Source organism: Anopheles funestus, chromosome X, assembly GCF_943734845.2.
Source record: "Anopheles funestus chromosome X, idAnoFuneDA-416_04, whole genome shotgun sequence".
Lineage (NCBI taxonomy): Eukaryota > Metazoa > Arthropoda > Insecta > Diptera > Culicidae > Anopheles > Anopheles funestus.
The window spans coordinates 8544391-8563422 of record NC_064597.1 but is presented as its reverse complement, the minus strand read 5'-3'; the positions used below and the strand labels follow the sequence as shown (position 1 = coordinate 8563422).

General features: G+C 41.2%; 2 protein-coding genes across 5 annotated transcripts; both read right to left on the bottom strand.

Moving 5' to 3' along the window:
* Window positions 1–399: 399 nt before the first annotated feature.
* Window positions 400–2941, bottom strand: LOC125766706 (pancreatic triacylglycerol lipase-like). Its single transcript, XM_049432910.1, has 5 exons — window positions 2402–2941; window positions 2063–2328; window positions 1830–1985; window positions 969–1747; window positions 400–905 (listed from the first exon to the last, which is right to left on the bottom strand). Exons 1-5 carry the CDS (start codon window positions 2475–2477, stop codon window positions 629–631), a joined length of 1554 nt encoding a protein of 517 aa, XP_049288867.1. The 5' UTR covers window positions 2478–2941; the 3' UTR covers window positions 400–628.
* Window positions 2609–17600, bottom strand: LOC125766550 (glutamate receptor-interacting protein 2). 4 transcript variants are annotated; one of them, XM_049432614.1, is made up of 10 exons: window positions 16645–17600; window positions 15430–15957; window positions 10451–10573; window positions 10174–10371; window positions 9892–10082; window positions 9507–9808; window positions 9193–9359; window positions 5263–6070; window positions 4259–5201; window positions 2609–4181 (listed from the first exon to the last, which is right to left on the bottom strand). In XM_049432614.1, exons 2-10 carry the CDS (start codon window positions 15758–15760, stop codon window positions 4074–4076), a joined length of 3171 nt encoding a protein of 1056 aa, XP_049288571.1. In that variant the 5' UTR covers window positions 15761–15957; window positions 16645–17600; the 3' UTR covers window positions 2609–4073. The 4 variants fall into 4 exon arrangements, with proteins under 4 accessions (XP_049288571.1, XP_049288587.1, XP_049288579.1 ...); XM_049432630.1 differs by having other exon boundaries at window positions 16864–17600; XM_049432622.1 differs by having other exon boundaries at window positions 16999–17600.
* Between the last annotated feature and the right edge of the window lie 1432 nt (window positions 17601–19032).

Genomic DNA, 19032 nt, shown 5'->3' with positions numbered 1-19032 from the left:
GCAAATCCAAGAACATCTGCACTGAAGCATCCCGGTGCCGGTAGGCTTTCATGCGGTGAGCGTTCTCGTGAATGTACGCAACCCGGCTACAACCCAATGCACGTCACTGATAACTACGGTACGGCATTCTTTGCAAGACACAAAGTTCAAACGAGAAGGCTGATTCGTAAACACGGACCTAACGGATAAGCCGGGCTAGAATTACAGCAAAACAGGCTCGGGTGCCCTTCGCACCCCTGCGTACGGATGCGACAAACCAGGGCAGATGCCGGATTTTGACATTTGCCCGGCTCGTGTGTTGGGTGCGCTTATCAAAGTGCGCAACACACAAAGATTACCTTGAAACCGCGTCGAACCACGGGTAACGGCTACACAAAACATGACCGGACTTCGCTAGGATTGAAGTTTAGTACTTTCTATACTTGATATATTTATATACGTTTTTTTACATTACAATTTGTGTGTGCTTTCGTTAATTACAATACATTGCATTGATAAGAGGCGCGAACCAGCTTGTGCCTGTTTGCGCGATAATCGTAAATGGACGTTGAGTTGTGAGATTTAAATTAGGTTAAACATAATCGATGCTGCCGCAGCTACGGGTTTGTATCCAGTCCAGTATCCTGGTTCAGTGCTGTTTGTGTTTGCATTTCGTCTCGGTTAATACGCTCACTTCGTTGGTGGTGACGGGGACATTCGTCGTCTGGCAGAGTCTCTGCGTCAGGTGGTGGGTTAAGAACTGTACATCCACATGCTCGATGTATACACGGGGTGCGGCCAACAAGCGCCAGGTGAGTGGATTAAACAGATTCGTCACATACTCCCAACCCAATTTGACGGATATTGGTTTACTGCTGCTGTGAACCGCAATAACGCTGGAGTAGTTATATCCAGGTTCGAACAAGCTGTCAGAATAGAAAGAACGCATTAGCTAGGTGTTTTTACACTTTATACATCTTCAAACTTACATCGGAGCCTCATTGAAGTAGATCCGCTTCGGTTCGCTACTATCACCTCCATCAATGTACAAAAAGATCTTCCCAATTTCAGGCCCATGCTCAACGCTTTCCTTCGTGTTGGAAATCTTAATGGTAATCTTCACATTTGGCTTCAGAAATGGTGCGTGTGAATCCGTTTGAAAGTACAGTTGGATCGGTTGATTACTCTGCGGGTTTATTTTGCCCTGCGCCACTAGCTCCCGGTAACCGGCAATACTGTTCATACCGAAATCGAGACAGTATGTACTGTCTGCACCACAGTCAAAGCATTCGCCCGCATTGTAGCTATCGTACGACGCGCAGGACACCACCTTTAGCGGGTTTATAATACTTTCCGAGAAATACGTGTACGCTCGCGAATGGCTGCAGCTGAAGAACTGAAACATGGTGGAGACGAAACGATTCTTCTGCTTCCAGAACGTCTGATCGCAGCCAGGTTGATTGAAGCCACCGTTCGGATAGAAGTCTACGTGCCCGATCGGTTCGAACAGTCCGAGCCCGATCTTCGGCACGAACGGTGTTGCGTCACTGTGCACTATATCCACGAACTGTGCATCACTCGGATCCAGGCGTACCAGCACGTCCGTCTCGGTGAATGCTAGCTCGGCCGGATCTAGACCTGTGATTCTACCGATCAATCCTTGCTCGAGATCATTCCTCAACGTCGAACCAGTGTAGCCCGACAAATGGGCACCGAGTGAATGGCCGATCATGTGCACATTATCTAGATTATCCATATTGAGTTGTTCCTGCGGAAAAGAAATCAAAACCGACAAGAAACGGAATTCGTTAAAAGATCTCATCACAATTCTTTCAAAGTCACCTTCTTACCTTCATCATTTTAATGAAGTGTGCAGCAATATTTCCAACCAATCTTATATTTGCAACTGCTTGATTGTACGGTGGATTGGACCCTAAACCCCAATCGATAACAATGACGGTAGATTCCGGATCTCTGTCCAACAGTCGATTCATCATTGTTTCGATCTAGTAACGAACATTTGTAGGTTAAAAGCAAATAAAAATTAAAAGTTGAAACATTTCACGCAACTCCACATCCATACCCATTTGGTAGCTCCCTTCTCCAGGAATCCGTGCGATATGAAATAGACCGTTTTGGTTGGATTGATATTCGCCTCGTTAATGATCTCTGGCATGTCCAGATAGTGGGAATATTGGTTGAGATGTTGCGGTATTCCTCTGTTTTGAGAATTGAAAAACACAAATCTAACACCGAGTTCCTCTGGAGACTGGGGAAACAATGCTATCGGACGTCTTGCACTGGTCCAGGGTGAGTTGATAGGATAGCATCCAAACATTCCAAAGCATCCTGAAGTTTTTTTGAGATAAGTTACCTCAAATCAATCATCTCGTTGGTTGAGTTTAAAAGTTTTCCAATTTACCTTCTCCGTTGTAATTCGTAAAGTTCCCAATCAGAAACATTGTATGAAACATTAAGTTCGGTGTTGTTAACGACATCTTGGTGCGGTTGTGTGGAGTAGCATACGGATTTTGGTAAAAATACTTCAGCAATAACACATTCCACTCGGTACATTAATTGAAGAATTTTTTTCCAATTTGTACCACCGTATGAGGAGGCGATTATGTTCTTTTTGGTGTCTTTTCACTGTTGCACAATACCTAACCTTACTGTAACTTTAGGTTAATAATTATTCCACAAACGGTATTCAAACAAATATTTAAACGTTCTTCTTAGCACAACGATTCCACCACTTAGAACATGCACGCGGAGCAACCTTTTAGTACTGAGCAGCTTCTACAACAACTTATTGCTTCTTATATTGTCCCTTCTGTGTAAAAAGTCCCAAAAAATAGTTACGACGAGTGAGTAACTTCCGCGTTGCTTTCCAACTAGCTGCTTTACGAAAACCCTTGCCGGGTATTGCACTGAGACGGAGATGATTCCTGCTACTGATCCGTCCGTAGACGAGAGCGTTTTAAATAGCTCTTCCAACGCTAAAACTTTAGCTGTAGAAAGAACGATCAGTCGAATTGATACTCACACGTTCGCTCCGAAATCGTTCGGGAGCGATTCTGCGCATGCTTTGTTAAAGCGACGTAGATTGAGACGTGCATGGAAAGACAAACCGAGAGCGACAAACAGACATAGAAGAAGTAGGAAAAAAACCCATCTCTCATTGAAGATGCTGTCGAAGCCAAATCTGACAACCCCTCAGTTGTGGAGCAATGAGTAGCGGAGCACGCGGTTTATTTATTTTTTTTTAATTCAACCAAATGTGTGATCTTTTAATTGAAAGAAATTGTTTAATGATACACTAATTATGATATTCTTTCTCCGGGCAGTACCCAGTACCCAGATGACATACAGCGTTACGGATGAAGTACTGCTCATATTTCCATGAGAACTCAATAATTCAAGAAATTTGAAGAATAACTTCCTTAAGTGATCTTGATCTAACAAACATTCATTAAGATGTATGATGCAAAAACAAAAATACAAAATCAAAAGAATCTAATTAAGCATGTAAAGTAGCGACGTATTTTCAATCCGAGCACTGGGATACAATTGATAAGAAAGTGTTAAACACACACCCCCAGTGACGTCAATAGAACTATTATGGTAGCAGCACCTTTGTACATCCGGTACAGCGTAATGCACTTTGCACAGCCGGGTTCTAAATACAGTAAATAAACAACAATCTCCCCGGCGCTCCGTTTTAGTCTTTTTGCTCAGGATTTATTGTCATGTTGTTTGTTAAATTAAACTGTTACACTAACACGTTAGTGGAGACTAAAGATAGTTAAATAAATACGCCATATTAGTGAAAAGCTGAATGTTTTTTTTTCTTCAAATGTTTTTTGTTTGTTTTGTTTTTAGTGATTGGAAACATGTAGTACAGAGCGAGTGAGAAAAAGTATTTGTGTGTGTGATAGAGGAAGAAAAAGAGAGAAAGCGAGAGAGAGAGAGAGGGGAAGACGAGAGTAAGGAATAAACACTTTTTTGTGGAAGGATTAAAAAGGAGCAAAGCTGATTACAGCAAGTGAACCACAGGTGGCATACAGTTTGTTCCCATTTGCTAGTTCTGCGTACGCCTACTCCGACAGGGTGCGCTGTATGACAAGCTCGATCTTGTCACCTGCCGCCGCTATCAATGGCACCGTCAGACAGCAGTCAAAGTCCTGCGTTTTGGTTCCGTTCACCTAAAGAGTGTGGTGAAAGCATTACGAGATTTAGTATGAGGATATTACGAGGAGTTCCAATTCTTCAAAACTCGCACCTGCACAATACGATCGAACGGTCTCAGTAGACCGGCTAGATCGGCTGGACCACCAGTACGTATGCGGTTGATGTAGACACCCCGCTCGTAAAGACCGTCCGAGACAGAGAAACCGTAGTCGTCGTACACACGATCCTTGAACAGCGTCACATGCATCGTCTGGACGTTACCCTGCGAACTCTGGCCGAACGAATTGCTCGATGCACCGTCGTTGATCGACGGACTGCGTGGTCTACGTTGGACCTTTGCGTACACAGCCGTCGCCACCGTACGGTCCGGTGTGTTTAACCCCGGTTCCGTACGTGCTATCTGCAGATCGACGACGTTTTCAAACTTTTGCAGTAATTTCGTAGCAGTCGTGAGTGGTAACCCGCTGACACTTTCGCCATTAATTGCAAGCAGACAGTCGCCGACCTGCAGCTGGCCGACACTGTGCGCAACGCCGCCTTCCGCAACGGCACTGATCTTGATGGGTTTCTGCAGATCTTCACTAGCGGCGAGCGTTATACCGAGTGGACCACCGTTCGGTTCTAATCGGACGTTAAAAATGTGTTGCCTTGGTTCCTCCGTTGCTGCTGGCAGTGATGGCGGCGCTGGCGGTTGTTCGTTCGCGTAGGTGATTGTATTATCGGGCGATGCAGTGGAGGCACTACCGAAACCGACATAGTTTGTGTTGCTAATGTTCATCGACACCATCTTGTAGTGCATGATGTCGTCGTACCGCTCCTCGGCCGGTTCACTATCCACGCTGAGGAGATGGGCCGGTGGTAGCGGTAGATGCTCTGTGCTTCCCCCCGACTGAGCAGGACCTTTCAGCGTACCGGTACTTTGGACAGCTCCATCGTACGAAGGTGTATTAGACCACACAGGACGCCGGAGCTGTTCATCCATCTGGTATGACTCGGTATTGTTGTTCATCTTCAGTATCGTCGCATCGGTATATCTACAAATAAAACACGAAATATATTAACGTTTTACCAAAAGAACCCCCAACTCGTGATTACCTATTTCCATACGTAAAAGCACCATCCTCCGTACTGCCATAGATGCCTGAGGACTTTTGCTGAGCGTCGAATAAGAAATCGGGCAGCGAGTTACGTTTCACCGTCAGCGTGATAAAGTCATTCTTGCTTTCCTTTAGCAACAGATCCAGATTGTAATGCTGCAGCGGGCGATTATCGACGGCCATCAGTAAATCGCCGGCTCGCAGTGAACCGGTCCGGTGTGCCGCACTGCCCGGTTTTACCTCCGAGATAATGAACGAACCGTGCGCATTACCGTTCACGGTAATACCAAGCCCGCAGCGGCTTTGCTTTAGCAGCTTGATGTTAAACACACCGCTAGCAGGTACAACCGAATCCGCCATATCGAACTCAATCTCCAGCTCCACCCAGTTCGATGTTTGCGCCTGGTTGTGGTAATGGTTCGCCACCGTTACCGGTCCAAAGTCGCCCAATATCTGGCGGACCGCATTCCCATCGAGGTTGCACATCTTGTTAATGGCGATGATGCGGTCACCCTTCTGCAGGCAACCGGAACGCTCCGCCACCGAGTCCGGCATGATCTGGGCGATCACAAACCCGCGTCCGCACGGGCTTTTCGGACCGAGACAGATGCCGGAACCTTGCGAACAGTCCAGTATGATGTGTATCTTTTCCGCCCGGCACAGCCCGACGGTCGAATGTAGCAACCCATCTTCGGACGTTTGCGGCAGTGAGCTCTTTCGCAGCAACCGTCGATGCTTGTTGCTTGTGAGATTTTTACGCGAATCGACCGTGTTAAAGCCGTAACGGGGACTGGAGCACGAAATGCCTGCAAAGTAGCAAAAAAACATTGGTAAGTCCTTTAAGTTTTCATTCAGCAGCAAGTGAGTAAGAGTTAATAAAGTTGATTGAACAAGGCGCGTTAATATCGCAATCAATTCGCCGAAGATTTTGAGAACGAAATCTCAAATACCTAAACAGCGGTAATATACTATTCTAACTCCTGCTTGCTCTCGAGCGTCCCATGTTTCGGGAGATCTAAAAATATGTCATCCTATCGCCTCCACACCTAAGCTTTGACATTCTCGACCTGTTTTCCACTTGGTGCCCTTGTAACTCTCTTACTCGTTATCCAAAGTACAATATAATTTAGTCTTCTAACTCCAGATATATAACCTACTGGGCATATTGGGACTTCAAGTCTTAAGACTTTGATTAAGTATCCAGTTGGAGCTGAAAGGATTGTTCTGTCCATCGATCACGGAGTTGCTGGAGTATTGCTCAGTAGTTAGGATCTCCACTGGAGGAGTTCACATCGATCATATTGACTACATCGGGTGTTGAGATATAGGATCAGAGTCTGAGTTGCTATACATCTGTACAGTGAAATAAGAAAATATCTTAATAAAAACATTCTATAGTTCACTCATTCATTCATTGTTCAGAGGTTAAGATCTCCACTGGAGGAGTTCACATCGATCATATTGAATACACCAGGAGTTGAGATATAGGATCAAAGTTAGAGTTGCTATACATCTGTATAGGTAAATGAGAGAATATCTTATTAAAAACAGTCTACAATTCACTAACTAGACATTGCAATCCCAACAAGAAATATTGAACACATAATCTAAAACACCTCCATATTTACAACAAACGTTAGAGTGCGAAAAGTTCGAAGCTAACGAGCACAACCATAAAGGTGAGTGTGTCTACAGGAACTAGCGACAGTGTATTAAATCAACCTGGCAGCATTAACTTTCTTTCTGTCTTGAATGCCATTGCGCGTCTAATTAATAGCAAATAATTAATAACATTCGAAGGCAACGCGGCAACGTGTCGGCGAGAGCAATCTTCAAGAACCGATTCACATTCACCTTCCCTCTAGTGGCACATGGAGTCGTGGCCGGTATACACCGACCGAAAGATAAAATTAGCAGCAAATATACCGATCCAACGTAACGGTGCTGTCTCCTCCCGCTACCTACCAATCTTCGGGGTTTCCCCCTTTTTCCAAAACACCATTTTTATTGCCCATCCCGGGCATCCCGCCCGAGACGCCTTCTTATAAAGGACCCCGGGAAGGTGGTGGGGTGGTGGGAGGAGGACGTGAGGGCGATGTCATTCCTCGTCAAGCGCATTAAGGAGCCCTTAACCGTGCAGCTGTCACTCCGAGTGATCTCTTCGTCATACGACGACGCATCTACCATGCCACCCCAACCAGCCGGCCAGCCTTTTCATCTAAACCGAAGCGATGAGTGGTTCATGGATATATAGGTTTTTTGTTTTGTTGTTTTTCTTTTCACCCTGCGCTTCTTCACCGTACAGTATTATCGTACGGTGCGCAATACCGCAATCGCGCTGGCGTTCTCGGAAAATGTCGGGGCTAAATAAAAGGTCCCGCCAGTGTGGCGCAGCAGCATCAACGCGGGCGCAACACGCTCCCGTAAGTTGGTGTGTGGTGGGATTCGTTCCCTTTTTCCTTGCCCTTTTTCGTTTTGCCTTTTTTTCCACCGCTTTCCACTCGAGGGGGTTGTTTTCTCTCTCTCTCTCTCTCTCTCTCTCTCTCTCTCTCTCTCTCTCTTATTTTTTCTTCCCATCCGTAGCCGTATGTCTGCCACGATCAGTCAGTGATGATGGTGGCGGGCATACATCGGGACTCCTACATCCACAGTTGACAGTCCCCAAGTGCCAAACAGAGGCACCGAGCATAGCAAAAGCAAAAAAAAAAGGAAAAGAAAGAAAAGCGACACCGAGACGGAGTGGAAAGAAAATATCACGCTAGTGGAAGAAAACAAATTATAATGAGTCTAAAAATATCAATCGCACCGTAGCGTAATGTGGCGTGCTGTGCCCCGAAAGAAGGGCGACGAAGCTGTCCCAAAACGACAACAACAAAACCATACACCCAACCGTACGGCTATACACTAAAAGTGCGTATATGATCTTGGGCATGACATCCTACACGCGGATGTCACGTTTACTTTCTGTCGTGTGTGTTTTTTTTTCTTCTTCTTCTTAAAACCAAACAATTTTAGTGACTATCACACACTGTCGTCTAAGAAATAGTCTCCTCATTCAATCGAAACTACTGCGTTGGATAATAAACTGTACACAACCAGCCAGCATCAAACCATCATGGGGAGGTACAGCATTGCAAAAAAAAACGCACACTCACACATTGACCCTGATCGGAGGTTCCATTTCCGTTTGGGTTTAAATCCAGCGAAACGCTCGTAAAAAAAAGGAAAAGAAATAATAATACCATTAAAACTCACCCCCAGCAAAACATTCCGGTTGCTTCGTTTTCACTTTCTAATGAGCCGCTTTCCTACCTAATTGCGTAACATTACCATTGGCCGATTTATGGATCGTAAAAGAGCAGATCGTACAGAAGTGGCACAGAAATATTATGTCAATAAAATCGTGCACCGTGCGCCGTTTAGATTTCGATTTGAAATCGCACACCTAGCTGGAAATTCTCATACACTTTGCCTAACCGTTTTTCTTTTGGATTGTATAAATATATACGGCAGTCTCTCATTTGGATAAATGTCACCCCGGATTTTAAGATACAAATGTGTAGAAAGCAACACAAAAAGGAAAGAAGACTTGTAGAAATACAGGAAACTAGCTACATATGGCAAATTATAAGTGTCATCGTATCTTTATATTTCCGGTCGTGCATCTTTCTGCCCAGTGGCAAGAAGACGTTAGAAGCAGTGAATGATCTTCGTTTTTCCTTCATCTCAACGAAAGCGAAAACAGAGCGAGATGTGAAGAAATTGTGACTCTAAACCTTGGTTTGGATGAGTATGTCAGCGTAACCGTACAAAGTGCATTTCAAGCGAGGGAAGAGAATCACATTAATTAAAATGATTCTTTTTTAAAAGCGAAGATTGCGAAAAACACCACCGGAACTCCGTAGTTTCTGCATATATCTGTACGTACCTCGACGTCGAACAAACATATGGGCAGGAAGTATGTGTAATTGGGTGTAACCTTTGATGCAGTTCGCATCCAACAGTGCGGTAGCCTCCTCCAACGTGCAGACACCATTATCGACTACATTCTCGTCTATCGAAAGTATTTGATCGCCCACGGTTAGTGCGCCACATCTGCAATTAAAGAAAAAACGAGTTTAAGGTGAGATTAAGCTGAAAATTTTACAGATACAGTTCTCCCAAAATCGGAGGCATTTTTGGTGTTTTTTGAGAAGATACATGAAAAAAAGATTTACTTCTTAGTCGCCCAACATAACTTACCTGTCGGCAATGCTCGCCGGTAGTATGCTGGCGATGAAAATTCCATCCGGCTGTACCTCATTCAGCTTGTAGCTGCTGTGGTAGATATCGTTCAAGTTAACCGCACTGGAGTAGTTGCTCAGTATCAAGCCCAGCTTTTCATTGAGCGGACGCTCGATCTCCAACAGCAGCGGTCCCATGCTCAGCTCGACCGTCTGCATCACCGAAACGTCGTACTCGATCGTGAGGTTCGTGTAGCCCGATACGTGCACATCCTTCAGTATGTGTTGCGCCTCGGCAAGACTCTTGTTGAGCAGGGAAACCTGTACAACACAGCGCGTTAAAGCAAAGGATAGTTGATCGAAACGAAACTGCGCGAACTCGCCGACCAGTATTACAAACTCACATTGTCCACACGCAGCACACGATCGCCCGGTTTTATTTGACCCGTCTTAAACACCGGCCCATTCATGCGCACGTTCGTGACGACCAGCGGGTACTCGCCGCCACCCCTTAGCGTTAACCCCAGGCATCCGTTCTCCCGCTCCACCGTGATCTGGGCGATTTTCGTCGTCACGCAGAGACTGTTCTGTGAAACTGGCGGCGAGAAGTACACACTTACGCTTAGCAAACAACACCGTTCGGTTTCTTGGGAAAGAGGGTTTTCGTCACCAGGCTTACTACTCACTGTACTCGGGGAACGAATACTCGATCTCGATGATTGCTGGACCGTCACCGTGGCACAGTATGCTGAAGATGTGCTGATTCGTCAACCCAATTGTTGATACACCGTCCACCTGATGGATGCGATCGCCCGGTGCTAGCAGATCCGCTACCGGCCCATTGATAGATTCCACCATCGGTGGAAAGGAGAGATCGCTACGCTCTGTAAGCAGCAGTAAAACCGACAGAACGTTGGTATAAATCTAGTTTCAATGCGCTTTTAGTGTATGCGTCATCCGTACCTGCCAACACTATTCCGATCTGGCCGTTGTCGCGCGGCACCGAAATCGTTGCGTACGTTGTACCCCGATCTGCCGCCAGTCCAGAGTCTTCCGACTGTGCTGGACTCATAGCGCGATCACTTGCTGCAAATGGAACAAGGAAAAAACATGTAAGTTTGTATAAGAATCCTTTAATTACTTAAAATCATGCATAAAATAGATTATAATATTTTTATTTTCGTTTTGTGTTCAACTAGCTGCTCCGTCTCATTGGTTTTAATTGTTAGGGTTTTAGAGTACGGCAAGCAAGGGTCCAAGTTGGTGTGAAATAAATGAGAATTAATGAGTGAACTTAATCTTTCTTATGAAAGAGTTGATTAAAACCTTCACAAGGAGGAAATATTTAAAATTATTTAATTTTTTTCTAATTGTTTATTCTGTTTTTAATTTAAAACATTATTTAAGTGAAAAGAAACTCAATTCAACCAATTGGCATTAAAATAAATCAATTTAATTTTTTTTTGCAAAATTTACCAAAAAAATCGTAAGGGGTAAGCCTTATGAAATATTCGAGTGGAAAATTTTTTTGAAATTTTTTTCTGATTTTTTATTCTTTTTTTAATTTAAAGCATAATTTGAGTGAAAAGAAACTTATTGCAACAAATTCCCATTAAAATATATCACATTTTTCAATTTTGCTAAATTGCTCAAAAATGAGGAAAATTTTACATTTTCTCAAACAGGGTAAGGAACTTGGTTCCTCGAATAACTTCTGGCACAGACATCTGAGGGCATGGCCGTCCAAGAAGAAAATGTAGCCATTGTTGCCATCTATCGACCACAAGTTAAAATTTGGCGATCCGTTGGATACCGACCGAGTTATAGGCAAAACTTGGTGGTAAAATGAGGAAAATTTTACATTTTCTCAAACAGGGTAAGGAACTTGGTTCCTCGAATAACTTATGGCACAGACATCTGAGGGTATGGCCGTCCATCAAGAAAATGTAGCCATTGGTGCCATCTATCGACCACAGGTTAAAGATTGGCGATCCGTTGGATACCGACCGAGTTATAGCAAAACTTGGTGCAAAAATGAGCCTTTTGAAATTTTATAATTTTTCTAATTTTTTATTTTTTTTCTAATTTTTTATTCTTTTTTTAATTAAAAACATTATTTAAGTGAAATGAAACTCATTGCAACCCATTGGCATTAAAATAAATCAATTTAATTTTTTTTGCAAAATTTCTCAAAAAAAATCGTAAGGGGTTAGCCTTATGAAATTTTCGAGTGGAAAATTTTTTTGAATTTTTTTCTGATTTTTTATTCTTTTTTTAATTTAAAGCATTATTTGAGTGAAAAGAAACTTATTGCAACAAATTCGCATTAAAAAATATCACATTTATAAAATTTTGGAAAATTATTCAAAGAAAGGTAATAGCCTTATCAAATTTTCAAATTTTTAGAATTTTTTATTAACTTTTGTTCTTTTTTTTATTTAAAGCATTATATGAGTGAAAAGAAACTTATTTTAATCAATTGGCATTAAAATAAATCAACTTATAAAATTTTGGAAAAATACTCATAAACAAAGGTAAGGCCTTATGAAATTTTCCATTTTTTAGAATTTTTTTATTTTTCATGAATGTTTTGTTCTTTTTTTTTATTTAAAGCATTATTTGAGTGAAAAATAACTTATTTCAACCAATTGCATGCCTTTGCAATGTAACTCACCTAAAGAAATTAAAATAACACAAAAGTTTTAAATGTTATGAAAGAGTCATTTCGCTCATGAAAGAGTCGTTCGACTCATAAAAGAGTCTTGAAAGAGTCATCACTCTTTGTGGTGACCCTGGGCACACTGATGACCGTGTCATATCACTCTTAGCATTCGTAAAAATGACATTTGGCTCTTTCAAGAGTCATTCCAACATTCTCTCTTTCTCCCTCCCTCGTTTCTTGGCTTAACGAGCACAGAGAACATGCCGGCCTTTTCTGGCTTACTATACTTTTTTTTTGCGTAGCTGGATAGTCTGTCCATGCTGCCGGGCTACTGCTCCGGATGGGATTTAATACCCGTTTCTGTCGTGTAGAACCGTTGCCGTTTATCACATTCACCACCGGGCCAACATTCTAGATCTATTTAAAATCCATATGCTTGCTTTCAAGTGATGAAAGTGATGAAATCAGCATCAACATCAAAAACACCCCTTCATTATGAACAACCATTTGTAATCTCCCATTTGCGCTAATGTGTTACTAGTGTGATTGTAAAATTGATTGTCGATATTGATTAAATGCGTAGTGCAAGTTCCAAGCGACGCTTTGCCGAATTGGGTTGTTCAACACGCACACAAAATTTCTTGGCTAATGTTTGAATCGTGACTTTGGGCAAAAGAATTGAGGTCATCGCATTGGGATGAATTTACGTGCATCGTGCATTCCTGCACACCCGTCCAAACAAATCAAACTAGGGAAGAACTTACATACAAACTACGAACGCGATGCATTGGGTTTCAAGTGGAGTGTTTATCTAGACAATTCTTCCCCATTTGTTGGCTAATTGATTCGTTTATAGAAATGTACAAGTAAAATTGAAAACAAGAAAAAGAGGAACTATCAATTTTACAAAGTGGTCTTATTTTTATTTAATTTTTTTTTGTGCTAATAGTAATATAGTTTATAATTATTGAAATTAAAATATAAGAAACTGATAAAGTGAATTAAAGTTTTTTTAATGGAGAAAAATAAAATGCACACACATTTGTGTAGCGCACTGTATAAATAAAAAAAAATATTTTAACTCATTTTTTGAGACAAAAATGCACTTTTTCTTGTGCATTTCTTCACGCATTGTATACACAATCGCTCTTTTCAGTTTAGTTTCTTTCAGTGCATAATCAAGATAAAAGTACCAGCCATCATTTTCAAGTCAATCCAAGAAAACTTCTGCATGTGCGTGTGTGTCTGCAGTTTGTATCATTAGATCGGTGATTAATGTCAGCGCATTGACCTCCCTCCCCAAACAGTACAGTGTGCAGTGTAATCTGCGAAACGCACAGCCATTTATTTATAATTATGCATCCCGGAATGAGCGGAGACGACTTCGTTTTTTGCTGGAACGCGTACGCAAAGAGCAACTGCTTTTCCGGGAGGGGAGGCTCTTGTACGAAACAAAACGTTTGATGGTTTTGCTTCTAGCTGCGTTGCAATATAAATTGTTCGTAGATGTACTCTTCTCGAATTGCTGCGAGCAAGGAAAAGAAAAACACACACAACTGTATGACTAATGCGAATCAAGCAATATCTCTCCGGGGAGTCGAAAACCCTTTTTCGACGAGGAGCACTGTGCGCCACCCTGCGAAAGAGTTTTCGCCTCCTTCCACTTTGGCTTGCATGCAGCAAACTAAGCGATACAATATGACCGGATTCGGTCATTGCTTTATATGTTTTTTTTTGTATTAAAGCAAATATTCAACCGAAGAAATTTGTCCGTCGCCCAGCTGGCGACAGTACTGGAGGCGCTCGGAAAAATGCCAGAGCCGTGTGCCGGCAACTGGCGCCATGCCTTCTAGGAGCCACAGCAGGCGTCGAGACGAGCCAGATGAGATGGAAATGTGCCAACAGGCGTTGTTTTTTTCTTCGTTTTTTGAAAGATTCGCTGATGCAGATGCTATCACGCTGGACAACAAAACAATACAGTGCGTGCCAAATTTGTAATATTCGTAAATAAAAAAAAATTTGAATCAAAATGCTCAAAAACAACCCTTGTAAGCAATGTAAAGAAATTGATCAATATTGCCTTACAATCGATACTTTCACCGCGAAAACAATACCTTGGCACTGCTCGATACGATCGACCCTGACGATTGGTAACAACAACAAAAACCTTTCCTTTGACTCATCTGTTACTCATGCACACAGCCGTAAAACAGTGCTACAAACCGATAAATTATCGCACCCCATCTCTAACGCCGCACACACAGAAAGAACAGTAGTTCCCCCCCAAACACGGTGTATAAATACTTCAGCCAAAATAAAAGCGCCCAATTTGAACGTTTCCTTCTCTCGGCAGATACACAAATTCATCAGAACCACGATGGAACGCGCGTAACGCGAACGCGATGATTTCTCGGGCGTGATTTTGCCCTGTATTTGTTTTAACGCTTTTTCCATCCGTCTCGATAATATTATTTATAATGTGACATTAATGCACGGGATGATGCTGCCGTGCTGCACGAGCTACAGGCAGCAGGAATGGGAGCAAATCGTCGTGTGGTTGTAGGTGGCCCCCACACCTACGCATTTATGGACCGTTCGCACGATGCGGCGCAAGCAACGTTATGCTGAGGGTTTGACTCCTCAATACAGCGAAAGGTTTTGTGTTTGTCTTTTCAATTAGCTGCTGGTAGTAAGCGTATTTGTAGCATTTTTTCTCCTCAATTAACTTCTTTTTTTGTGTTTTGAACATATGTTTTTTTTTTTCAATTCAACCAAGCGTTATTGTTTATATTTATTTATTTTTTTGTTAAGTACTGTAAATATACAGCGTTTCTTAATTAAAAAAAACAATTATTATTATATTAAATGTAAATTTATTTTATTGTTTTAATCTTGTAATAGTTTTCTTGGTTTTCTTAATTTTAGTTTTAACGCGTTTAAGTCTTTTTAAATAAGAAACAAATTTCATAGAAAATAATTATTAAAGAATCTATGTTAATTGCTGATATATTTTAAAGTTTCTATTTTTTCATCCCTTAAAGTTTGTTTTACGTTACACACTGTATTTTACAGCAAACCAACTATACCGTTACAACAAACTGATTCGATTTATTTCCTTTTTTATAGTCTCATGTGAGAGTAGTTTTGTTTTTTGAAAATAATTAAAATTATAAATATATTTCAAAACATTTTTTTATGTGTAAAAAAAAGATCTTTGCTTGTTTATATATTTAGGAAAATTTTAAATTCTTACACATTCGTCCCAACGTGTACGACTTACCCGAAAAGATGTTTCCGGTTGAGTGCTGAACCATGGCGGAAACGACACCACCGACCGCCACCGGTTCACCGGTCGGCTGCAGGCTTCCGGTGCCCTGGTTGATGAAGGATGTTTCGGCACTGCTGTCATCGAGCGCACTGCTGTGACCGTTGCTGCTGCTGCTGCTGCTTTGATTGCTGGCGCTTCCGCTGCTGCTGCCGTTGCTAAATTTGCACGTTTTCGACAGCATGCTGCCACCATTCTTGAGCGTACTGCCCGAGCTGGACACACAGCTCGTCGTACCGTTGCCCGTTGCACTGCTAACACTTTTCTTCGACTTCCACAGTTTCATGTTTTTGCACCGGTTGTAACCGGCATTCGCTACCCAGTGCCCAAGTGTTGGTTTATCGCTTTACGATCAGTGTTTGCCAATATCGATAACACACTCACATTAACCACTGTTCTATTTTATCGGAATGAATTTTCATTCCATCATCCATGTGTTCATTATCGTTTGTGAAAAATTTCAACAGATTTCCCTACCACTTACTACGCAAAAAAAAACGAAAAAATACGAAAAAGAAAAACCACATTTACAGTCATTAAAACTTCGCAAAGCAATACGGCCTGGCCGTTCTTTATGAATAAAAAAAAAAAAAAAAAAAAAAAAAAAAAAAAAAAAAAAAAAAAAAAACTTCGCAATACCTAGGTCAGGAAGGTATCGAGACTTGCCCCGGGGGGGAATAAAGGAGTCAAACAAATGTATAAACGCCTTGTGTCTGAAACTGAATGCGTTCATTTCAAGGCTGGAACATGGAGGATGAAGTTATTTATTTGTTTAAAATAGACAAGCCTGCCGAAACAAGCCAACAATGCTCGGGAGAACCAAACCACTGCTGCTACATGTGAGATTTCTTATGCTCTAGCACTACCACAAGCAAATATTTCTTTGCACATCATTTCACTTCTTGTTTGGCTAACGTTAAAGTGATGCTTTAAACGAAAACCGCCTAGATTAGTGCGCAATTCCCAACCACACGGAAACAGCTTAACCGTCACTGCGCGGAAAATGGTTTCGGTAACGATTCAGCGCTTCCTAACGCTAACGCCAACGCAGAAGAAAGAAAAAAAAGATTCTCATTACGCACGACCGTAGCACGCAACTAAAACAGCAATAAGAAGAAGAAAAAACCCTCCCCCTATCCGAAGCGTTTTTTGGGTGTGGGCGATACTGACGGGGTTCTGGTTGATAGGAGACTTTGATTGTGCACATTGTTACTGATGTTAGGGGCTAGCTGCCCAGCTGTCAGCTGTGTTTCTTGCTGTGCCCGGAAGGTAATCTTTCTTAGCGACTTTTTAACAACATTCAAGACCTTATAGACCTTATAATGTAAGAGATTTTACACAAATATATATAACACGTAAACACACACAAACTAAACATCTCTAACATACTCGGGTGATCGAACTGGTGAGTAACGATCATTCGATCAGCACTTATAACGATCGGCACGATGTGTACACAGGAGCATACCCACACGCAATACAATTAATCAAACGCTCACTCATTCGCTTCGTTTATTGTTTTACCTTTTTTTTGCTATTAAAAAAAACACACACACACACAAAATATCGGAATGACAATTATCAAGCCATGCACGCGCGTACCGCGTTACGCCAAAAAAAAGTCCGAATTAAACGAATTACACCCTGCAGTTTCCGTTGCTTGGCTTCAAATGAACAAGACTGCTCATCGTTCCGGTTTGTGTCTTGCATCACGCCAAACGTGAGAAGCATTTTCATTGCATGCGCGCACGCTCTCGAGATCGGAGAGTAAACGGGAGAGAAACGGTAACGCAAGTAGAGTTATTTTTGGATGGGTTTTTTGAGATGGTTTCACACGCAAAGTAACCGAATGTAGAGCTCACCCTTCAACTTCGCGGGGTGCGTTTCCAGTGTTACTCAATGTTTAGTGCGGATGGTATCGGTTGAAAGGTATTATTTGTGTGTTTGCACAAATTGCAAACTAAAAAGTGCCTTATCATTGCTTTGCCGTGTTATCAATATAAGTTTTTATTTAAATTTTAATTTCGTACACAAATTTCTAGTGCAAAGCGTTCGCTTGAGAACCGCTGGCAAAGACGGAGTGCAATCAATTTTTCCGAGAGAATCGGTTTGAGATTACAGGGTAGATTTACAAACTTTACAGAAGCAATACAACGTTTTGTCTACGGTACAATACGTTCATCCATTGTATATTAATAAGCTTGTTCAATAGTATTTATATTGGAAAAAACGATCTGACCAAATAACTGGCATTCCATAGCTGATGGAACTGAGATGTAAGAATTGTACTCCACGTAACATCATGTTAGGTTGCAAATACACGAAGCGATTTTTTTCGCGGTTCGAGTAAAAAGCGCCTAAATAATGTTGGTACAAAGTCGGTCAAACAGGCGAGTAAAACGCGCTTCATGGACCAAACCGCCTACGCAATATCAATAGCTAAATAAAATCTGTTTACTGCAGTTAAAAAATAAACTCATTTTGTTGTATTTTTAAGTTCCTTGAGTGAAATATTAAAAACAAATAAAAAAATTAATAAAAATTCTAAAAGTTTGATAATTTCTTAAAACTTTAGCCTTACCATCTTTTTTGAGTAATTTTGCAAAATTTTATAAATTGATTTTTTTTAATGCCAATTGGTTGAAATGAGTTTCTTTTCAAACAAATAATGCTTTAAATTAAAAACAGAATAAAAAATCAGAAAAAAAATTCAAAAAAAATTTGCCTCATTTTTGAGCAATGTAGCAAAAATGTTAAATGTGATATATTTTGATGGGAATTTGTTGCAATAAGTTTCTTTTCACTTAAATAGTGCTTTAAATTAAAAAAAGAATAAAATATCAGAAAAAAATTTCAAAAAAAATTTTCCACTCGCAAATTTCATAAGGCTTACCCCTTACGATTTTTTTGGGAAATTTTGCAAAAAAAATTAAATTGTTTTATTTCAATGCCAATGGGTTGCAATGAGTTTCTTTTCACTCTAATAATGCTTGAAATAAAAAAAAGAGTGAAAAATAATAAAAAAATCAAAAAATTCAACAAAAAAATGAAAATTTTTCTCATTTTCGCACCAAATTTTGCCTATAACTCGGTCGGTATCCAACGAATCGCCAATCTTTAACCTGTGGTCGATAGATGGCACCAATGGCTACATTTTCTTCTTGGACAGCCATGCCCTCAGATGTCAGTGCCAGAAGTTATTCGAGGAACCAAGTTCCTTACCCTGTTTGAGAAAATGTAAAATTTTCCTCATTTTTGCACCAACTTTTGCCTATAACTCGGTTAGTATCCAACGGATCGCCAAACTTTAACCTGTGGTCGATAGGTGGCACCAATGGCTACATTTTCTTCTTGGACAGCCATGCCCTTAGATGTCTGTGCCAGAAGTTATTCGAGGAACCAAGTTCCTCACCCTGTTTGAGAAAATGTAAAATTTTCCTCATTTTTGAGCAATGTAGCAAAAATTTTAAATGTGATATATTTTGATGGGAATTTGTTGCAATAAGTTTCTTTTCACTTAAATAGTGCTTTAAATTAAAAAAAGAATAAAAAATCAGA

Coding starts and splice junctions, on each gene's coding strand:
- LOC125766706 (XM_049432910.1), bottom strand. CDS start 2,477: ATGTCGTTAACAACACCGAACTTAATGTTTCATACAATGTTTCTGATT. Junction 1,986..2,062: donor AGAAGGGAGCTACCAAATGG/GTATGGATGTGG, acceptor GTTCGTTACTAG/ATCGAAACAATGATGAATCG. Junction 1,748..1,829: donor ACTTCATTAAAATGATGAAG/GTAAGAAGGTGA, acceptor TCTTTTCCGCAG/GAACAACTCAATATGGATAA.
- LOC125766550 (XM_049432614.1), bottom strand. CDS start 15,760: ATGAAACTGTGGAAGTCGAAGAAAAGTGTTAGCAGTGCAACGGGCAAC. Junction 10,372..10,450: donor GATCGGAATAGTGTTGGCAG/GTACGGATGACG, acceptor TGCTGCTTACAG/AGCGTAGCGATCTCTCCTTT. Junction 6,071..9,192: donor TATGTTTGTTCGACGTCGAG/GTACGTACAGAT, acceptor GCTACTTTGCAG/GCATTTCGTGCTCCAGTCCC.